Here is a 23501-nt window from a genome sequence, read left to right as displayed (position 1 = left end):
AAGCACTTCACAACAACCCTGTGAAATAGGTTACTATTATCACCACTTTTTTAAACATGAGGAAATGAAAGTACTGAGAGGTCTTTGGTATGGCCCATTGGTAGGGTGACCAAACCACCCTGAGACTGAACAGTTTCCAGGGATGTGGGATTTTGCTAAAATTGAGAAAATTCCAAGCAAACTGGGAATGGTTCATTACCCTACATATTACAGTACGTGGAAAAAAACTGCTCAAGGTCAAAACCTATTGGCCTAGGGGTTCTGATTGCCATGGGTGCTGCCTGGCTGCTTTGAGGGCTGATGGAATCAGTATCTGGGAACAACTGTCCCTAACTATGACACAATATTTGGGAAAAGCTCTGCTTTAAATCATTGTCTGGTTTTGGTATTTGCTTTTCCCGAGGGCCTGATGATTTGGGGGTCTCCCAGCAAACTAGAGATGATGATATAAATGAAAGCAAATTCTTCTGTACCTTGCCTGGTTAGGGCCAGGACTCAGGTGGAGAAGCAAGACACTGAGGGTGCAAAATTTAAGAAGGAACTCACTCTCCAGGTGGTGGAAGGCATCTGACTTGCCTTACCCTATTCCTGGACTGGCCTGATATATAAAATAAAGCAAAAAAGGAGACTAGGGGTCAGTCATCGGGTAGCTTGTACTCTGAGAACAAGGCAAGGGCCAGGGGCAGTGGCTCATGCCTATAATCTCAGCACTTTAGGAGGCTGAGGCAGACATATCACTTGAGGACAGGGGTAGATCAGTTGAGGGTAGCAGTTTGAGACTAACCTGCCCAATATGGCAAAACCCTGTCTTTACTAAAAATTAGCCAGGCATGGTGGTGCATGCCTGTAATCCCAGCTACTCAGGAGGCTGAGGCATGAGAATCACTTGAACCCTGGAGACGGAGGTTGCAGTGAGCTGAGATAGCATCACTGTACTCCAGCCTGGGAGACAGAGTCAGATTTTGTCTAAATAAATAAATAAATAAATAAAAGGAACAAGGCAGGGATTGGGAGAATAGTGCAAGGGTCAGGTGAGGCCTATTTAATATTTCAAACCTGTGTGCCACGCCTAATAACTTGATTCTGCACCTGCAATTTATCTCATCCATGTGTAGTTTACATGCAAGAGATTTCACAGTAGTTAAAATTAGCTGGGTACTAGAACAGACATGAAGAGGTTAGGCCAACTCAGTCCAATACATCTTTCTGTGATGCTTAAGAATCTCTCTATTTGTGCTGTCCGATATGACAGCCACGAGCACATGTGGCTTGTGACCAACTACAATGTGCCCCAGGAACTGGATTTGTAACTTTATTTACTTTTAATTGATTTAAAATCCAGCAGCCACAATGTGGTGAGTGGCTGCTATGGTGGGCAGCATAAATCCCTGCTGTCCAATGTGTGCAAACTGTATAAGCAGTGTTGGCATCCTATGGGAGCTTGTTAGGAATGCAGAATCTCAGGCTCCACACCAGACGCCCGGAACTGAATCTATACTTTAACAAGAATCCCAGGTAAGTTGTATACAGCTGTATAAAGTGCAGAGATGTGCTGATTATGATTGTGCTAAACAGAAAGGTGGAGTCAGAATAAACAGTGGTAAAAGACTATTCTTTGGCCAGGCACGGTGGCTCATGCCTGTAATCCTAGCACTTTGCGAGGTTGAGGTGGGCAGATCACTTGAGGCCAGGAGTTCGAGACCAGCCTGGCCAACATGGCAAAACCCCATCTCTACTAACAATAAAAAAATTAGATGGGCGTTGTGGTGTCCACCTGTACTCCCCGATACTTGGGTGGCTGAGGCAGGAGAATCGCTTGAACCAGGAGGCGGATGCTGCAGTGAGCTGAGATGGTGTCACTGCACTCCAGCCTGGGCAACAGAGGAAGACTCCATCTCAAAAAAAAAAAAAAAAAAGACTATTCCTTGAGGGATATGTCCACTGAAGTAGGAATCTTCTTTCTATTTCTTCTCCCCACTCCCCATTCTCCCTCTCCATTGAAAGAAGGTGGTGAGAGAAGAAAATGTAGAGGCCAGTGATGGAGAAGCCACTTCTTCAAATGCAGAGTGCATTTAGTGAACTCTCCTCTGGAGAGAGCCTCTCTAACCATAGCCGTCCTTCTTCCTCCAGTCCTTATTTGGTATTTATTGCTCTGTGCTTGGCCAGATCCTACTACTATGTCAGGAAAATGCCTCTAGCAAGCTGCAGCCTTCTCTATCTTTAAGGAATTTACAACCCAAAGCAAGAGACAGGTAAGCAGTTATTGAAGTGTTCCTTCTTGCTAATGTGAATCTCCCCTGCTGTAATATATGCTCTTTCCTTCTCATTCATTTGGATTAAGAGATCTCAGGACCATTAACTCTTACACACAGGAAAACATTTCTCTCTGAAAAAGCCTAGGGAGCAACCAAACAGTGGCCATCCTGAAGATTTAGCTTCTTTCTGTCAGTCTTGGTTGGTGCAGAAAGAAGGGGATAAAAGTGATGAGGATCCAGGATAACATTATAAACCACAAGGAGGCTCTACCCTACTCACCCGTACTCACCTGCTTTCCCAATCTGAACTGCCAGGCGAGTCAGCTTGCCCTGGAGCACTGACTTCTCCTTTTTAGGTACTTTGACTGCCTTCTTTTCCTTTTCCTCATTGTCGGTTCCCTCCTGGCTGTTGAGTGGCTGGATTTCCAGGGCCACTCCGTCCTGGGTCTTTGCTAGAATATACACACAAATAGGACAGGTGAGCAGGAAAGACGGTAGCACTGAGTGACAGGCAGTTGGAAACAAAAAACCCTCCTGTCTCCTTTCCGGAATATGCCTTGGACCCTGACATCAGTTCTGACCACTCCTAACCCATGCTAGACACGGAACTTGCCTTCAATGCTCTATTAAGGCCTTTGGAATAATATCCTAATGACTTTAGATGAAACAGGGGTGCTTTTAGGGTATAGATTTCTTCTTTAGTGGCAGCTTCTTGGCACTACCTCAGAGCCCCAAGCCAGGTTTATTCCAGCAAGGGGATTAATCATGTCACTAAGCACTATTATAACAACCATCCTTCCTGGAACTCAGTGCTTAAAATAGTGAATCTTTACTGCAGAAAGGGGCTGAAGGAGAGGGTTGGCAGATGTTTCTAGAGCACAAGATTTTCTGTTAAATGGTTTCTCTCTCTCTCTCTCTCTCTCTCTCTCTCTCTCTCAACTGTCAGGGAAGAAATATATACCCCCAGATCCAGAGTATTTTCCAGCTCCTTCTAGCAGTTGAAGGATAGGAAAAGGAAATTCCCTTTCTTCCCTGCCTGACAAAGGTAGAGAGATACAGGGTGGGACCTGGGGTTAAGTCTTTTGGGGGAGAGGGAAGAAGCTGATATGAGGGACCTCCTGGAATAAGAGAAAGCAAGGACAAAGAGACACATATAAATCCATTTTGCTTTTAAAAGAAGAGTTTAAGACCTAAAATTAAAGAATTATTTCTGTTTAGCCCTGGTTTTCCAATGAGATGACTTTATTTCTAAAGACTGCTATGATGTGGGTTACAAAGTAAAAACAAATCTCTAGCAGCATCTCAAGAGAGCAGTTCTTGCTGGCTCCCAGCACCACTCCACCTTCACCCCTGTAGGGCTCAGCCCTTTGCATAGGATGCCCTTCCTGAGTAGTCCCTGCTGTCAGACTGACAAACAAGAAGATGGAGATGGGATGTGAACACAGCCACCAAAAGAAAAACACACATCAGATCAGGAGGAAGAAAACAGACTGTGGCGAGAACAGAGAAGGAGGTGGGGAGAGAGGTACAGAGAAAGGGCTCTCTCCAAGTACCTCTTGGAAGACCAGCGGAGAAAGAATCCAGACCAGAAGAGGACACCGATGAGGAAGCTAGCAAGAGGAGGGTGCAGGGACTGCCCACCCTACCTCCCTCCACCATGAGGACCCTGAAGTCTTCCAACCCAGAAACTGATGACTGTTGGTGTTTAAATCAGGCTGAGGGCAATGAAGCAGAGCGCTCCTCCCTGTGAAGAGCAGATTAATCCTACGCACTCCCCAAGAGAAACCGTGACATGAGGTTCTGTGAGCCAACAGCAGAGGGTGCTGTTGTCTCATCTTAGCTTGGGATCAGGACCTTGAGGCCACCCCAAAAAATCTCTGCACCTTCCTCAGGGTGAGGCATCTGAGCAGCAGATAACAGACTTATGGAGAGGAAAAGGGAGAAGGCAGATGGCCTGGAAAGGTCTGGTTTGAGCATGGGCAGGTAGAGATGATAAATGAGTGGTTGGAGAGGTTACCTTTGTTGCGATTTTCAGGGACTCCTTGTTTTTTACCTGTTTGAACAAGAAAGAAAACAGTGGGGTCGAAACCCAAAGTGACTATTAAGAGATCCAATTTGTTCGTCCTGCTTAGAGCCCAGAAGGGCGACAGCAAAGGTGTCAGGTTGCAGGGAAGGGACATAAATGTAAAGGAAGCTCACATCTCTGCTTTCATTCATTCTTGCTAGAGGCTCTCATGAATCCTCGTGATATCCACCAAAACGCTCATGTAGGTGAGTGCATACTCACACCTGAGCTGCTTTCTCTTGCTCCTGGCCTGAGTCACATTGCTTGGGAAAATGGGGTGGGGATTAGGAAGTGAGAGGTTTGAACTGTTTCTGCCTGATGGCAAAGACCCTGAAATGTGTCTTCATGTTACTTCAACAGCACCAGGCAAGCTTCCTCCTTATTCATCTGCAGGTAGCTGCAGAAATGAATTGTTTAGTTCCTGAGAGAATGTGTTTTGTTTCCTTTTCACAAACTGCCCTCCACTAAACAGCTCAAGATGATCCTCCAGCCAAGTAGTAGAAACCTTCTCTCCCCTAAGGGAAGAAGGAATGGTTAGGGAAACGTGTAGACTTGGTTTTAGTATCTTTTCCTCTTTCTGCCTCTGTTATTCTTTCCTTCAGGAACAACTGAGTGGCAAAGACTGAGCTAACCGTTCCTGTGTCTGTCTTCCACTGAGAGCCCACAGTTTCAGCAGAAATCTATTTTATTCTTCTGGCCAGTTTTCTCTTAGCCTTGATGGTTCGTTTTGCCCCCTGATCTTTGAGGAAGCAAGTTGGGAAGAAGGAGGGGTACACGGAAGGCATTTGGGGATACAGCACCTAACCAGTTCATTTAGAGTAGCTTTATAACTCATCCTTTTACAAGCTACCATTAGACACAAAAATCAAGGCTCAAATTCACCTGACTTGGGAGCCTAGAGCCAGGATCTGGTTTTCATCAGAGCTCCCTGGAGCCAAGGATTTACATCTTTATCTCGGCAAGCAGTCTGGATATCTGCGTTCTTCATGGCAGCAGACTCTTTCAACTAGGCTTTCTATCCAGATCTGCTCCCTCGCTTCCTTATTTGTCCATGGGGATGAGAGAAAAAGAATCTCATTCCAGATGCCCCTTACCTTTCTTCTTCTTCTCCCCTTCGTCATCCTCATTGACCCCCAAGAGAGTAAGGATGATTCCAGTCTGAGAGTTGATACCCACAGCAGTCACCACCATCCGGCCAGAACCTTCCATGACATGGGTCCCTACATGAGAAAGGAGAAGATGGGAAGGAGTGGGTTTTTAAATACCTAGACATGATTTGGTATGAAACACAGACTTAGAAGAAAAAAGTAGTCCTCCCTACCCCATGGATAATGATGTGCTTAGCACAGTAGGAAAAGGTCAAGAGTTGGGTGCATTTAAACAGACCATGCAAATTGTGAGTAAGGAGGAAACTGTATCTAACTGCTTTAGGGTAGGCTCTCCCACCCACCCCCACTCCCACCCCTGCAACCTGCAGAGCCCCTCCAAGGCCCTTATAACACTTGTTTCCTGGAAAACTTCATTTAGGTTGACTGATATCCTTGTATTCCACCCACCAAAATGCTGTTGTCCCAGCTGAGCCCCAGGGAAGGAAATGGGACATAGCCAGAAGAGAGAGCGGGGTCTGGATCCTGTGGCCTGGCTGTTTGCAGGGGGGTAGATGCAAACTTGGGTAGCTGGGGCCTATACCTGAGAGCAACATGGGGTCTTTCTCCAGGGACTTCTTGACATGGTCGGATTCCCCCGTCAGAGAGCTCTCGTCAATCTTCAGATCATTCCCTTGGATCAGGACCCCATCTGCAGGCAGCAGATCACCTAGAGCACAAAGAGGACATGGGGATGGTGAAGGAGGTAGTAAGAGGAGAGGGACCTGGCTGAGGACAAGGACCTCCAACTCCTTCAACTCCATCTCAGGGCTCCTCCTATGGGCCCTACCTGGAGAACAATGGCCAAGAGTACATGGAGGGTCCTTATAAGACTTCAGCTCTGTACAACCTGGGAGAAGACTGCTTTCCAGGCATTATAAATTCAAACTATTACTCATCCCCAACACCTTTCCATGGCCTGAATATCATACACTTTATTTTTTATTTATTTATTTTTTTTGTGAGACGGAGTTTCACTCATGTTACCCAGGCTGGAGTGCAATGGCGCGATCTCGGCTCACCGTAACCTCCGCCTCCTGGGTTCAGGCAATTCTCCTGCCTCAGCCTCCTGAGTAGCTGGGATTACAGGCACGCACCACCATGCCCAGCTAATTTTTTTTTGTGTTTTTAGTAGAGACGGGGTTTCACCATGTTGACCAGGATGGTCTCGATCTCTTGACCTCGTGATCCACCCGTCTCGGCCTCCCAAAGTGCTGGGATTACAGGCTTGAGCCACCGCGCCCGGCCTATCATACACTTTAACCTTAACACACACAGGGTACAAGCCTGACAATCTTGTGGGAGAGTTTCAGCTAATCCTTTCCGAAATTCCTTCTCCCAGCCTCCTTAAACTCTAACTTAGAAGTGAATACAATTTGGGGTCTTATCTTTTGGAGTTTTCAGCAATTCCCAGCCCCCTCATGCCAAAGGATCTACCCCTTAAATGGGGGTGGTGGGGCGGTAAGTACAAGAAACACAGAGCTCTCACCGTATTTGACTTGGGCAATGTCACCCACCACAATCTCAGCCACAGGAAGCTGGATGAGTTGACCATTTCGAATGATGGAGAACTTTTGCTCCTGTTCAATGCGGCTCTGCAGCCCTCGGAATTGCTTCTCTTTGCTCCAGTCATTAAAGGCAGTCACTAACACCACGATGATCACTGAGAAAAGTATGGCTGCCCCCTCAATCCAGCCAGCTTGTGCTTCATTTTCATCTTCTGGGGCAGCTGCGGCTTGACCACACACTATCCCAGGAAGGGAGAGAAGTAGTCACTGAAGGGCTTTTGTTGACATTAAGGAATGGGAGTAGTGCTTCCACAATACCCCCGAGATGGAAAGTCAGAAAAAGAGAATAATAGCAAATACAACTGTTGGTTAGAAGAGGATATCAGAGGATAGCAGGATTGAGTATTGTCTTATCACCAGTGTAACTACTCATGTTAATGCAAAAAGGCAGGTGACTAAATAGTACGAGCTGTCAAATTGAGGCAAGTCACATGTAAGGTCACACTTATGATTCCCAACATGGTCAGGCTTTCACTGCTATTTCCCAAAAAGCCAGACAATTGGTGGCGGGGGGGCACTTTAAGATGCCGGGTTTTGTTGGTTGGATAAGGGTAGAGAATTCCTGGTTGGAAGAATAGCTGAGTAGCTACTGGTTGGTTTCCTTTGGAAAGCCCACTCTGGATAACAGGGGGAATGTTTTAAGCTATAACCTGTCAGTCACCAATACTAAGTGCTTTTTGGTGGTGGAAAAGATTACAGGCTCACACCTGTAATCCCAGAACTCTGGGAGGCCAAGGCGGGCAGACTGCTTGATCCCAGGAGTTTGAGACCAACAGGGGCAACATAGTGAGATCTTGTCTCTATGTTATAAAAATTATTAAATAGGCTGGTTTTATGACATAATAATAAAATTATTTTGTTATTAATAAATTATTAAATGGCTCACACCTGTAACTCCAGCACTTAGGAGGCTGAGGCAGGTGGATCACCGGAGGTTAGGAGTTGGACACCAGCCTGGCCAACATGGTGAGGCCCTGTCTCTACTAAAAATATAAAAATTAGCCAGACGCGATGGCACCTGTAATCACAGCTACTCAGGAGGCTGAGGCATGAAAATCGCGTGAACTCAGGAGGTTGCAGTAAGCCCAGGTCAAGCTGCTGCGCTCAGCCTGGGTGACAGAGCAAGAATCCATTTAAAAATAATGAATGAATGAATGAATAAATAAATAAATAAATAAAATTTCTTAAAAGGGTAGAAGATTCCTGACATTCTGAAAAAGGATTTAATGGGAGAAAGTGGGTGGGGAGTGGGGCGGGGAGGAACCCTTGGAATAAGGATGAGTCGGAAGAATAGCTTAGTAGCTGCTGGTTGGTTTCCTTCGGAAAGGCCACTCTGGATAATAGGGGGAATGTTTTAAGCTATAACTTGTCAGCCACATAAGCTGTTTTAAGTGCTTTTTGGTGGTGGTGGAAAGAACCCAGAATCAGAGTCACGCTGAGCTGTTTAGACACTCACGTTCATTTTCGTCACCAGCTGGGCGATAAAAGGACAGGACCAGGGAGATGATGGCTGCAATCTCCAGGATGATGAGTGTGACATCTTGAAGGGCTTCCCACACTAATTCTAAGAAGGTCTTGGGTTTTTTGGGAGGGATCACGTTGTGTCCAAACACCTGCCTACGTTTCTCCAGATCTGCAGGGTTCCCAGAGAGACCTGAAAAAGAGATAGGAGTGGATGAATACATGTAGAATAAATGGAAAATGATAAAAGGCAGTACTGAAGTGGCAGTGAGCCATTATGCTCTAGGCTGCACAACAGAGAGAGACACTGTCTCAAAAATAAATAAAATAAATAAAAAGGCCAGGCATGGTGGCTCACGCCTGTAATTCTAGCACTTTGGGAGGCCAAGGTGGGTAGATCACTTAAATTTAGGAGTTTGAGACCAGCTTGAGCAACATGGTGAAACCTCGTCTCCACAGAAGAGACAAAAATTAGCCAGGCATGGTGTTGTGTACCTGCAGTCACAGCTACTCAGGGGGCTGAGGTGGGAGGATTGTTTTGAGCTCAGGAGTTTGAGGCTGCAGTGAGCTGTGATCATGTCACTGCACTCCAGCCTGGGCAACAAAGTAAGACCTTATCTCAAAAATTAAATAATTAAATAAATAAATAGATAAAAAAGATCCCCTGCTTCCCGATTCACCCAAGTATGAGATCCAGTTAGAGACAACCAATCTGCCCAGGGCTCAGAGAAGGTGGAACTTTCAGTCTAAAAATGGACAAAATGAAACTAGTCAGCCATGGGACCACTCACTTATCTTAATAACAAGTATAAGATGGATAAATTCTTAACCAGACATAAAATCTTATCTGCTACTGATTGAGTATGCTCTAGGCTCCAGCTCTGAGAACATAAATATTAAAGTGGTTCTTGGGATTCACATAGAACTTTTATGTCACATTAACAGGTAAATGCTGTGGTGATTTAAATGCAGAGTGAGCTGCCATCCATTGGCTCACACACAAAGTCCAGGAAGAACAAGCTCCTTGCTCAAGGTCATGCAAGATGGAGACAGAGCATCATCGCATCATCACATGTGTCCTGATTCCAAGATCCAGGAGCTTTAGGAGAGCATCAGAACAGCATCTTTGAGACTATATCTTGTGGGCATCCCCTTTAAGCACATGTGCCCCTCCCATTCGGTCACACACATATACACACCTGTGTGCGTATGCGCATGTGCATGTACACAAACATACACAGAGGCACAAACACACACCACTGAGAGGTACTACCATTCTACTAAGGACTAAGTAACTACTAAGAGAAGTATTAGAAGTATTACTACCCAGGTTGAATATAAAGAGAACAAGAGGCCTGGCATGGTGGCTCACGCCTGTAATCCCAGCACTTTGGGAGGCCAAGATGGGTGTATCATGAGGTCAGGAGTTTCAGACCAGCCTGGCCAACATAGTGAAACCCCATCTCTATTAAAAATACAAAAAACATAGCTGGGCGTGGTGGCGGATGCCTGTAATCCCAGCTACTTGGGAGGCTGAGGCAGGAGAATGGCTTGAACCCAGGAGGTGGAGGTTGCAGTGAGCCGAGGTTGTGCCACTGATTTACAGCCCGGGCAACAGTGCAAGACTTCGTCTCAAAAAAAAAAAAACAAAACAGAGAGAGAGAATAAGAAAGGTGAGGCCACAAAGTTTTCAAATACTACACAGTACTTGGTTACCAGCATTGTCCCACCAACATATGTATGCTTACATACCTTACATATGTGTGTACATATACCTCGTACCACACACACCACATCCACACAGACACATACACACCACACGCTTGGGAGGCTGAGGCAGGAGAATGGCCACACACCACATCCACCACTCACACCACACACCACATACACAATATACAGACACATACACACCAAACACAAACCACATGCACAATACATACCACACAGATACACGACACACACACACACACACACAGACCACATGCCACATACATACCACACATAACACAGACACCAAACATACACACACACATACTCTCCAGGCACTATCCCAGAGGGACAAGAGGTAGGCAGAATTATGCTCAGTGCTTTCCTTATATTTGGGTCCTTTCACAGGTTCCCAGGGGGGCTACTCTTTAAGGGAAGAGGGGAAATCCTACCGTGGTGATTAATGCCCGTTGGTATTTATCAAGTTGTTTACACGCTGAAGCAAATTAGTCCTGGTTTTGGCACTGGAAGCTGTGGCTGCCTGTTTGAAGGGTTTCCCACAGGCAGGGTGGGGTGACTTTTGTCTTGAAAAAGGTTAGCAGCTGAGGAAGGTCAGAATCAGAGGAAGGGAAATTCAACCAAGCTTCACAGAGAGAATAAGAAGTGGATGACGGGCTGCAGGGACAAAATGGAGGCAAAGGACTTGGATGCCAGAGGCCTTCTTTACGCTTTAGTCAATGTGAAGGCTATTCTGCTGCTGAGGAAGGCATGCAGACATGGTATGAGGGCAAATGTCTATTCTCCATCTTCACTGAACAGAGCCCAGGAGTGGGCCGGGTGCGGTGGCTCACGCCTGCAATCCCAACACTGTGGGAGGCTCAGGTGGGCAGGTCACCTGAGGTCAGGAGTTTGAGACCAGCCTGGCCAACATGGTGAAACCCTGCCTCTATTAAAAATACAAAAATTAGCCAGGCGTGGTGACGCGTGCCTGTAATCCCAGCTACTTGGGAGGCAGAGGCAGGAGAATTGTTTGAATCTGGGAGGAAGAGGTTTCAGTGAGCCGAGATGGCACCACTACACTCCAGCCTGGGCGACACAGAGAGACTCTGTCTCAAAAAAAAAAAGAACCCAGGAGTGTTACCTTAAGTGTCAGAGGAGAGAGATTTGGGTTAGGACCTGAGAAAGACATCTGGACAGATAAAGATTTTGAAAATGGGAAAATAGGTACCCAAGGGAGTATTATTTGCAGAGTTTGAGATGATCTCAATTTCCCTATCCTATACAACAAAAAGCATCAGGAGACATACTCAAGATACTCATCTGTCTGGAAAGGCAGATGTGGGGAGCAGGAGATGAAAGTGGGGAGAATGAGCTGGCATTCACACCTGTGAGTCAGGGGTGTGAGGGACCTCTTTTTTTTTTTTTTTTGAGAAGGAGTTTTGCTCTTGTCGTCCAGGCTGGAGTGCAATAGCACCATCTCAGCTCACTGCAACCTCTGCCTCCCAGGTTCAAGCCATTCTCCTGCCTCAGCCTCCCAAGTAGCTGGGATTACAGGCATGCACCAACACGCCTGGCTAATTTTTGTATTTTTAGTAGGGATGGGGTTTCTCCATGTTGGTCAAGCTGGTCTTGAACTCCTGACCTCAAGTGATCCACCTGACTCAGCCTCCCAAAGTGCTGGGATTACAGGTGTGAGCCACTGTGCCCGGCTGAGGGCCCTCTTTTGAGACCACATTCACTTGCTAGTGCTTATGAAAGAGACACAGGAGCTGATTAGGGAAGCAATGCCTGATAAGCAGTGCCTTATCCAGGGTCTCCTGACTCCCAGTGCCCAAGTACATTACCCTGGCTTCCAGCTCAGTGGCACAGCTGAGCCCCGCAGAGCTGTAAGATTTGGCCAAATCTCTAGAAGCAAGTTGGGTTGCTCCCCAGAGGCTCCCTACCTCCACCAGCCTGAGAAGTCAGGTTCTCAGTAGGAGGGAAAGCCAGGGCCTGGGAAAGGAGTGTTCTGGGCAGGGCATCTTTAGTCCCAGACAGGCAGAGGCAGACTTGCCAGGGGGCAGGGACTTGCTGGTCCTTTCTCCCCAGGGAACAGAGATGGCAAGGTTGTGCCAAGTTGGGACTGCTGTGCTGGAGAGCCAGGATTGCTGAAGGGAAGCAGGAGTGCTAGTAATTTGTTAATCTACCTGGGATGCTTCTCGAAGAAGCAGTATAAAGGGAGGAAATATAAAGGGAGGAAATGCCCTTTCCTCCTTTTCAAGGTTTGGTAGATGATTATGAGGGCAACCCAGGGTATCAGATATTAAAGATCATAAGGTGTACCCCAATAGGCTAATGAAACCCTCCCTCCCAAAAACAGGGACATATGAGGGGCAGAGAGCAGGGCTACCTATCCCTCTGTGCCCTCATGCTAATACCCCATAATCATCTTTGATGTCTAGCCCTACATCTCCTATATCATGTAGTCAAGAAAGCCTATCAGCTGTACCTTCAAAATATATCTAAAGTCCAATCGCTTTCCATTTTCACTGTTATCATCCTGGTTTAAACCATCATCTCTCATCTGGATTATAGCAATCATCTTCTAACTGGTCTCCTTGCCTCCACCCTCACTCTGCTGTTTTCAGTCTCTTCTCAATGTATTAGCCAGAATTATCTTTTTTAAGATCCAAGGCAGTATATGTGATTCATCTGCTCAAAACCTTCTGGCTTTTACTTAGAGTCAAACTAGGTATCAAGGACTTAATAATGGGCTTCCAGGCCCCTGATGACTCCCCCAGTCCCCCAGTCCTTATCTCCTACTAGTTTCTCCTGTTCACTGCGATCCAGCCCAGCCAGCCTTCTTGCTGTTCCCTGAACACACTAGACATGCATCACTTCAGGGCCTCTGCACAAGCTGTTGCCTCTGCCCAGATTCCTCCTCCCTGGGGAGGACTTGCCTCCTCACCTCCTTCAGGTCTTTGTACAAATGTCTCCTTTTTAGTGAGGCCTACCCTGACCACTGTATTTACCCGGCACTCTTGATCCCGCTCATCCTGCTCAATCATTTCCCTCCACAGGTCTTCTCACCTAGCACATAATAGGATGCATTCAGCTCCTCCACAAGGGCAGGATTTTTGTCTTTGTTCCTCAGGCCTACAGCACTGCCCAGCACATTGTACACATGCAGATTTGTTGAATGAACTGAATGAATGAGTGAGAACTACGATTGCTAACATTTAAGTGATTACTATGTGCCAGATGCTTCACCAGGCACATTCATGCCTTCTCATTCAAGCATCACAAACCCCTACATGGTAGCTACTATTAACCCAATTGGACATAGAAGTACACGAAGGCCTGGCAAGAGTATGACTACTTGAGCTTAGTAAGTGGCAGAGTCTATGCCACCCCGCGGGGGACTGCTGGATGCCAACCTAGATATCAAGGACACTGGGCATGGAGGCAGCTGCACTCAGCTGAAGCTTCAGTCTAGTGTGGCTACCTTGTCTTAGTTTGCCTAGGACTTGCCAGTTTTTAGTACTGAAGTTTCCCCCTAGGAGCCCCCCTCAGTCCCTGGCAAGCAGGGATGGTTGGCCACCCTACTTCCTTCACCAGGGTAGGGTCGCATGCTGCTTTCCTCTGCACCTCTAAGCAAGCCAGCGCTGTTGCCATTGTCTACAACTGGGGAGAATTAGTCCTGTCTTTCTTTGCTGGCCTCAGGGATGGTGACATTGCCATCAAGTTCATCAGAGTCCAAACCTAAAAATTTTGTACTCAATAAAACATTCCTTATGGCCCTTTTTGGACCCAAGCATATGAAGTGAGACACACTATGGAAAACATAAAAGGTCAGGCCTTGCTCTTGCCTCAACACCCCCAAAGTCACTTATCTGCTTCTTTTTTGCCATTTTCTACCCATCTATGTGTTCCACCTTAAGTCACCCTGAGCTGGTACAATAGCAACCTTAAGAAGTCAAGTGGCTGTCTCAGTTCCCAGCATGCCCTGCGGCAGGGCGGGGCAGGTTAAGGCTCTTAGTGGTAGCAGCCTTGGGAATCCTCTCTGACATGTGGTCAGGCATGGGAAAGCCATGTGGGACTGGGAGCTCGGCCAATCCCCAGTTTTGGGCTTTCCATTCCAATTCTTTCTGCCCTAGAGAGTCTTTCGGGCCTTGATCTCAGCAGCTATAATTTCACACAAATACTTGTCCAGCCCAGGAAAAGGTTCTAAAAGGCCCTGATCTCTGCAGTGGTTTCTCAGCTACTCACACAACCTCCTGGAGAGGGGAAGGGAAACTTGGCAGGGAGGGAATGCTGGAAACACAGGAAAAGGGTTTCCCCTAGAAATTCATCAGGAAACTGAGGGGAAATCTTGTTCTGAAGAATGTGAGAGAGAAAGCCCCATCCAGACTGGGATTACTTCTGGCCCTATGAACCAGACTGAACACATGAGCTGGGAGAGGCGGAGAGAATGTTCAGCTGTGAAGTCATCACCCCCACACGACGCAGGGAAGTTGCATGGTCCCTGCCCAGGCTGGGTGGGAACATGGAATAAACAGCAGTGGAACATTTGTGTCTGCCGTGAGTCTGTGCAGGACCTAGGACCTGGGAGAAGTCCAGCCCAGCCCTCAGTGGCCTAGCTCCAGCAGGGAAGGGCAGAGGCACCACTTATCAGAACCGGCTCAGTCCCAGAAAGGGTGGGGCTAGGGTAGACATCAGGAGGGACTTCCCAGCTGTCTGAGTTGTGATACCTTGCCGAAGGAGGCAGCAGAATCTTCTCCCACACAGATAGTACCAGGGAGAATGTTCTCTGCGTTGATTTGAAGGCAGTTATCTTTTGGTACTTGAGAAGAACAGACAGCAGAACACCTTTTAACATCCTTAAAAACCCTGGATTTGGGCTTGGTTTGGTGGCTCATGCCTGTAATCCCAGCACTTTGGAAGGCCAAGGAGGGAGGATAGCTTGAGCTCAGGAGTTCGAGACCAGCCTGGGCAACACAGAAAGATTCTGTCTCTACAAGTAATTAAAAACAAATTAGCTGGACATGAGGGCATATGCCTGTGGTCCCAGCTACTTGAGAGGTTGAGGCAGGATTGCCTGAGCCCAGGAGGTTAAGGCTACAGTAAGCTGTGATTTTGTCACTGCATTCCAGCCTGGGCAACAGAGCAAGACCCTCTCTCAAAAAAAAAAAAAAAAGTTCACATAATTAAAAAAGCCCCCAACAACCCTGGATTTGGGGACTGAGGGGGAGGAGTAGCTTAAAATCCAAATAGGGCCATGCAAGACCAAGCCATTGCTGACTAATAACGAGATGCTACTCTTCCAAGTATACAGTAGTCTCCCTACTTCAGCATCTCCAGTTTAACACACCCACGGCTTGGAGATTTGCTCTCTATCTGCTAGACTTCCGGCTCCTAGAGATAATGCAGTCAATTCAAGGTCACAACCAGAGGATGATGAAAATGGAGAACAATGCTGCTTTCCTTGTTCCAGTTAAAAAATCCCTTCTCGGGGTGGGCTGCTTCTTCAGGGCATGATTCCCCTTATTCCACCCCGCTCTTTGCCTTTTTTTGAAAACAGCAACTGTGGCCCAGGGAGAAAAGGCTCCCTAGTGCGTTCTGCTTAGCTTTCTGCTCTGCCACTCTGCCACCTTCTGCACTTCATGAATGTGCTCCCATCCAGTGTTATAGTCCCACCTTGGAGCTAAAGAACAAGAATGAAAGCTCCACTTTCAGTAGATGCAGTATCTGCTTCGCCCAAAGAGGGAATGCTATCTTTCTTCCCACTACCAGCTCTAATGGTTTGATGCAAAGCAAGAATGAGAAGGTTAAAAACCAAACCAGACCCCTCAAAAACTTGCAGGAGTTGCTGCTGAGTTGTCAAAGGAATGGAGCATAAAGGGCTCCAGAAGAGAAAGCAAGAAGGGCTCTCACGTTGGGGAAGCCTTAGCCACTCTCCTCATGAAGACCCCTCTGACCCCAGCCAGGCAGCATTATGCCAGTGAACCCAGAAACCTAGCTCTAGGCAAGGAGGGCTAAACAGAAAAGAACTGGCAGAGCCTGGGCTGGGCTAGAAAGAGAAAGCCCACAGCCTTCAAGAGGGCTAATTCAGCTGTAGGCATGAAACTCACACCAGACAGGGTCCTACATGCAAAAGGGTATTGAGACTCCCAGGATGCCAAGTGGAGTTCCCTGCGGCGAGGGATAGGGAGGGACAGAGGGAGGACACTTTTGGCTTGAGTCTCTCTCACACCTTAACTAGTTAGTGCCAATACATCTGCCCAAAGTTTGGTGGGCAGAGCGGACCACAGAATGTTAATCTCTGAGGCCAAGCCCAGATCATTGTTATTAGGGTCACTTATGTGGCATCCTTAGTAGAGTTGGGGCAAGAGGTGATGGCTACAGGCAGAGAGGACAAAGAAAGAGGAAAACAGAAGTTATTCTAACCTTAAATGGAGGAGCTTCTAAAAATTGATATTCCAGAACAGACTATAAGCTCTAAAGATAGGGAAGAAAACCTCAAAGAAGCCAGTTGCCCATCTTCCTTTCACATCTGTTCCATTCCATCTTCACTCGCCTAGTCCTCCACATCCCCTAACACTACCGTTCTTTAGAGCAGTGGTCTCTAAGGGCATGCATCCATCTGTTACAGTGTGAGGAAAATATTACGCCATTCTGTATTACCTCATCCACTTCTTCACTTCTTTTTTTTTTGACAGAGCCTCTCTGTGTCGCCCAGGCTGGAGTGCAACGGAGTGATCTTGGCTCATTGCAACCTCTGCCTCTAGTATTCAAGCGATTCTTCTGCCTCAGTCTACTGAGTAGCTGGAACTACAGGTGCCCACCACCATGCCTGGCTAATTTTTGTATTCTTAATAGAGACGGGGTTTCACTGTGTTAGCCAGGATGGTCTTGATCTCCTGACCTTGTGATCCGTCCACTTCGGCCTCCCAAAGTGCTGGGATTACAGGCGTGAGCCACCATGTCCAGCCTACTTCATCCATATCTATGTTTGCCTATTTTATTATGTAAATAGTAGCGTTAGACGTATTAATAGTAAGGCAGCAGTCTTGTAGGTGAACATTTGTTTGGGATATGTACTCGGTTTTTTCCAGGTTGGCAATGCTACGAGAAATGTCAATCTGCCACACTGAGGAAAAGCCCAATCCCAGTGTATCTCAGCTTGTGGCAAAAAGGACAATTCTTGGTAAAACATGCCACTGCCCTCAAAAGGCACAGGGACAGGAACACAGTTCAGCCCCAGAGACCCTAAGGTGATAGGAGATGTTCATCTAAATCCTCAAGCTAATAAAACAAAATTGTAATTTGGGCTGGCCGTCTCAAAACACATTTTTCGCCCTCCTGCCATGTGCTCCCCAAGGAATCTTAGCTTCCTAAACCCAGTAACTACTCAGTAATTAAGGAAGGCAAAGATGTTTGCATCTTCTGCTAGGAATATTCAGTAGGTGGTAGCAATTATCATAGAGTGTGGCCATGCTAGAGCTTCCCTGGGTAATCCCTAGATGATACAGGGTGCCATCTTCAGCTTCTAAGCCCCCTCCCCTCCCCTGCAATGCCTTCAGCTTAGGTCTGCATACTGTGTTCCCATAGACCCTGCTCTTCCTCATCAAAGCCCTATGTCAAGATTTCTGAAACTGCCTTCATTTATATGCATCTTCTTTTAGCCTGTAAGGTCTATGGAAGGAGGGACTGTGCTTATCATGTTCACCCTTGTGTCCCTACCAGCTACTAGTTATTAAATATTAGTTGCATGTTGTTGAAAAGAATTGGAGGCCCTCAATATCTCACTGTCACACCTTCGACTCTGCAGAGAAGAAAAGAAGTAGAAGGGTACAGAAGGAACATAAAACAGAAAGTTCCACCAACAGTCTTTTAGATTCAAATTCAACAAAAATAGTCTTCAGCCTTTCGAAAGAAGGCCTACAGTTAATAATTTACTGTTTATTCAAGGTTCCCCTTCTCTCCCATTCTGGTCTGGGCCCAGACCTTGCCTCTAAATGCTGACTTAACCCTTCCTCAGAAAACACCATTCTTCCTCCTAAAGAGGATAGCATAGCTAAGTACCAACGTGGAAGATTCTATTGGGAAAAAAGAATACCTATAACCTCTTCCTAGGCTAAAGAATCTCTCATCTAGGACCATTCCTCCCTCCTACATGCAAAAGGGTATTAAGACTAAAGAAAATATGTCTTCTTTCTTCCCCTTAAGCCACAGGTAATTTTCATCCCAAATTCACCAAAGGCTTCTTCCACTCATGAGGCCATGAGATTCTACAGGAAACCACTTAGAGGGTAAAAGGCTATCTTCTGGCCTATGCCAACCAAACTGCTTTGTTCTTTGGGGACTGGAAAGATTGGTTGAGGTGGGAATGGACAGGGAAAGAAGAGACAATAAAAGGAGCAGGGGGGAGGCGGGGAAGAAACTGAAAAGGAAAGAAGCAAGCAAACGCAGAGGATTCCATGTGCAAAATGCTTGGGTTTATCCCTCCTGACAAACCCAAGGCAACACAGCATGCTCGGGAGCTCCAGCCTCACCCCTGCATCTTTGCTTTCATTTGCATACAGGCACAAAGACTAAAATCTTTATGTACTTAGATGTAAACATGTGTTCCCCCTTATGTCTCCCTCACTCTTGTTGCCCTAATTTTTCTTCTCTTTTTGGCTGACGCGCTCAGCCTTGTTTCTGGTTGTTGCTGAAGGCTGTGTAGCTGAACATCTCCAAGTCTTCTTAAGTGTAATCAACTCTTGGCCACTGGGGCAACTCCTCTTATTCTAACTAGCTCATGTATACTCTAGGAACACAACCCAGTATCAAAACACTGGGCTGAAGCTGGGCCTGACGGCTCATGCCTGTAATCCTAGCACTTTGGGAAGCCCAGGTGGACAGATTGCTTGAGCCCAGGAGTTCAAAACCAACCTGGGCAACATGGAGAGACCCTGTCGATACAAAAACAATCAAAAATTAACCAGGCATGGTGGTCCACGCCTGTAGTCCCAGCTACTCAGGGGGCTAAGGTGGGAGGATTGCTTGAGCCGGGTAGGTGGAGGTTGTAGTGAGCCATGATTTCACCACTGCACTCCAGCCTGGGTGACACAGCAAGATGCTGTTTTGAAAAATAAAAATGAAATTGAAAAAAACAACAAAAAAATATTGGGTGGGTGGCAGCTCATGCCTGTAATCCCAGCACTTTGGGAGGCTGAGGTAGATGGCAAAACTCCACCTTTACCAAAAAAGACAAAAATTAGGTGGGCATGGTAGTGTGCATCTGTGGTTCCAGCTACTTGGGAGGCTGAAGTGGGAGCACTGGTTGAACCCAGGAGGCGGAGGTTGCAGTGAGCTGAGATTGTGCCACTGCACTCCAGCCTGGGTGACACAGTGAGACTCCATCCCAAAATAATAATAATAATATTAATAATGTTTTGCTCTCGCCCTCTCTCTGGGCTAAAGGGCTTAACTGACCTGTCTAAGGTCTTACTACCAGGTAGAACGGGGTGGAATAGTTCATGCTTTCTGACTTACACTACATTACTGCTCTGCTGCCTCTTATGCTAGAGCAGTCACACAGAGACTCTTAGAAGCACAGATAGTGCGGGGACTACAGGCATGAACTACCGCGGCCAGCCAAAAAAGATAATTGTCTCACCTGCCTTTAGAATTGTGTAAATCTATGATAATAAAACCATTTTAGTTATGATAACAAAACCATGTCATAAACCCTAAGTTCCATAAGTCCCATTAATAGTTATGGTTTAAAAAAAAATTCTGGGCCAGGCACGGTGGCTCATACCTGTAATCCCAGCATTTTGGGAGGCTGAGGTGGGCAGATCACCTGAGGTCAGGAGTTTGAGAACAGCCTGGCCAATATGGTGAAACCCCGTCTCTACTAAAAATGCAAAAATTAGCCAGGTGTGGTGGCGTGTACATGTAATCCCAGCTACTCGGGAGGCTGAGGTAGGAGAATCGCTTGACCCCAAGAGGCAGAGGTTGTAGTGGGCTAAGATTGCACCATTGTACTCCAGCCTGGGCGATAAGAGCAAAACTCCATCTCAAAATAAAAATAAATAAATAAGTAAATAAATAAACAGCCGGGCGTGGTGGCTTACGCCTGTAATCCTAGCACTTTGGGAGGTGGAGGTGGGTGGATCACCTGAGGTCACGAGTTCAAGACCAGCTTGGCCATCATGGTGAAACCCCATCTTGAAAAAAAATAAATAAATTAAATAATTAAATAAATAAACAAACTTGTTAAAAAAAATTCTGTCAATCTATACTAAAGATGCTATTAGTCCGTAGAAAACAAAGGAAAAGCATCATATTCTAGGAACCAGTCTCTCTGCTCTTCACTTTCACCTTGGTTTCCAACCAGCAGAATTCAAGCACCAGGTAAATTTCTTTATTTTTTATTTATTTATTTGTTTGAGATGGAGACTCACTCTATCACCCAGGCTAGAGTGCGGTGGTGAAATCTCCGCTTACCGCAGCCTCTGCCTCCCGGGTTCAAGTGATTCTCCTGCCTCAGCCTCCTGAGTAGCTGGGATTACAGGCACGCACAACCATGCCCGGCTAATTTTTTGTAGTTTTGGTAAAGACAGGGTTTCACCATATTGGTCAGGCTGGTCTTGAGCTCCTGACCTCGGGATCTGCTGGCCTCAGCCTCCCAAAGTGCTGGGATTACAGGTGTGAGCCACTACACCTGGCCTATTTCTTTATTCTTATTATTGGTCCGTGGAGACCTCCCACAGTGACAAATTATGCTAGGCTGTCAGGCATCTCTGTGCGGCCTTCCAAGAACAGCCTGGCTATTTATAGCATCAGTGTATTGGGGATCTATTCTCTGACTACCCTAACTAAACAGATGAGCATTACCCTTGCCTGGGTAGATACTCCTATGTCATAGCTGTTCTATGCCTCCTTTCTTATCCCTTTATTCCTCTCACACACTAGGAGGTCAGCATTGGTACTGGGGACTAATAATTACTAATGAAAAGGTTGTTTTCCAATACCCTGTCACCCCAGTTTCAGAATAAGCCCTATAGTAACTCTTACATTAATACAAACTGGTGAGGCGGAAGAACTGCTTGAGTCCAAGGGTTTGAGACCAGCCTGGGCAACATAGCGAGATCCCCATATCTTATAAAGAAAAAGAAAACAAAAAACACCAGGATGCATCTTTGTGATCTAAGGAAGCAGGACATGGGAGTAGACAATGGTGCCAGTGGTCAGAGTTCTAGGCTACAGGCCTGGCCAGGGGCTGTAGCAAGGGAAGCACTTGCCCTTGGAAGTAGCTGCAACCAGGACTGGGAAAGGATCCTAGAGCATTAGCTATGTTTATAACATTTGGTATCCAACGTCGACAGAACGCAGGACGTATGTTGGACTTTGGGAATGGAAGCTCTCTGGGATTCAGAAAGTAAACAGTGGCAGCTCTGGGAAGGGATCTGGAAAATTGGAGGAAAGCCTGAATCCTGCTGTCAGGAGTTCTCTAGGTTCCAGCTTTTTGGACTCCTGAGTTCCTGTCTGTGAGAGAGATAGCTGACCAGTGGCAGGAAGAACAGCATAGGAAGGGAAAAAGAGAGATTCTGTTTAAATTCTGATGGGTGTTTGTAAAGTATTCCATGATCTCAGTGAAGATATAATTAAGAACAGGCCCTCAGCAGTCAATATGGCTGGAAAAGTAACCAAATAAAGAAATCTAGCTGGCAAGAAGTAGACAGAGCCCAAAGGGCTATCATTAAGGGCTACCATTAGAAGGCAAAGTCTGAGACACATGAAAGCAATTAGATATTGCCACCTTACCCAGGTGCTCTATTTTGTGATTAAGAAGTGAGCAGCTGGGCTCAGTGGCTCACACCTGTAATCCCAGCACTTTGGGAGGCTGAGGCTGGTGGATCACCTGAGGTCGGGAGTTTGAGCCCAGCCTGGCCAACATGGTGAAACCCTGTCTCTACTAAAAATACAAAAACTACCTGGGTGTGGTGTTGGACGCCTGTAATCCCAGCTACCGGGAAGGCTGAGGTAGGAGAATAGCTTGAACCCAGGAGGCGGAGGTTGCAGTGAGCCGAGATGGTGCCACTGCACTCGAACCTGGGCAACAAGAGAGAAACTCTGTCTCAAAAAAAAAAGTGAGTGAATGAAATGGACAGTACTTGCAGTTACACATGCAGTAGCCTCTCCAAATACGACAAACCATTGCACTCCATAGGTGCCCATGTTCTGGCAAGTACTTACAGACACATGGGCTCTGTTTTAATCTGAGAAAACTAATCTATTGAACACCTAATTATAAATATGAACACTGTCCATGTATTATTTAATCTCAGTAACTCTATGGGCTAGGCATTATCAACATTATTTCCTTTTTTTTTTTTCAAAACCACGATCACGAGAATCAACATTATTTTCAAATACAAGAAATGGAAACATACAAGCAGAACTGATGTGTTGAAGTGGGGACACTTATTTTTTCTTCTTATTTTAACGAAAGGCAAAATCAGATTAAAAACAAAAGGTACATGTCACATGGCAGTCTTCTTTTTATTTCGAGCCCCAGGCTCTGTCGCCCAGGCTGGAGTACAGTGGGCGTACTCCATTCCAACAGACTGAGGGAGGCCGAGTAAACTGCTGCGGGCTACTTAGCTAGTAAATGGTAGAGCTAGTATTTGAACTCAAAGCCTGTGAGATGGGAAACCAAATTCTAGAAGTAAAGAGAATAGGTAGGGAAGCTCCCTTAGGTTGTAAAGAAAATAAGTCATAAGCTAGGTATAGATATCTATGTAAAAATCTCTATCTCTTTTTCTCTGAAGAGTCTAGGCTCCTAAAGAGTCTAGACTCCAAGTCACTAACTTAAAATACAGCACTGGCAAAGGGTAACAACTTCTTAGAATTGGTGAGAAATGTGATGTGGCCTCTGAGGAGGATTCAGGAATAAAAGACCACACGAGGCTGAAAGCCTCTAATGGACAAGATCTCTGCTCCATCTCATGCCACTGAGCCATGAACTGTCAGAAGCATAGAGCCAAACAGGAATCTGCTACAGAGATGCTAAAACCAGGCAAAACTGGAAAAGCAAGCTTCCTTTTGTTCTTTCTAGATTTTGGTGAGGGAAAATTTACCATGGCACACTGGGCAACTGTGCTGGGCGAGGAAAGCCTGAAACTGGATTTTTCATTATCTTTTAAGATCTTTAGGGCCGGGCGCGGTGGCTCAAGCCTGTAATCCCAGCACTGTGGGAGGCCGAGGCGGGTGGATCACGAGGTCAAGAGATCGAGACCATCCTGGTCAACATGGTGAAACCCCGTCT

General features: G+C 46.4%; 1 protein-coding gene across 8 annotated transcripts in view; it reads right to left on the bottom strand.

The window, feature by feature from the left end:
- Window positions 1-23501, bottom strand: part of ATP2B4 (ATPase plasma membrane Ca2+ transporting 4) — a 116594-nt gene that overhangs the window by 33646 nt on the left and 59447 nt on the right. For 6 of the 8 annotated variants that reach the window (XM_037737328.1, XM_017525367.2, XM_017525361.2 and 3 more), the window contains exons 3-8: window positions 8490-8687; window positions 6955-7212; window positions 6010-6135; window positions 5415-5540; window positions 4273-4308; window positions 2546-2707 (exon numbers count right to left, since the gene is read on the bottom strand). In XM_037737328.1, coding sequence (XP_037593256.1) covers window positions 2546-2707; window positions 4273-4308; window positions 5415-5540; window positions 6010-6135; window positions 6955-7212; window positions 8490-8687 — 906 coding nt within the window. The remainder of the gene's footprint in view (window positions 1-2545; window positions 2708-4272; window positions 4309-5414; window positions 5541-6009; window positions 6136-6954; window positions 7213-8489; window positions 8688-23501) is intronic. The other 2 variants (XM_037737329.1, XM_017525365.2) reach the window with 1 other exon arrangement.

Source organism: Cebus imitator, unplaced genomic scaffold (assembly GCF_001604975.1).
Source record: "Cebus imitator isolate Cc_AM_T3 unplaced genomic scaffold, Cebus_imitator-1.0 Scaffold38, whole genome shotgun sequence".
Taxonomy (NCBI): Eukaryota; Metazoa; Chordata; class Mammalia; order Primates; family Cebidae; genus Cebus; species Cebus imitator.
Note: the sequence above shows the minus strand (reverse complement) of the source record. Positions and strands in the feature narration are given on the sequence as shown.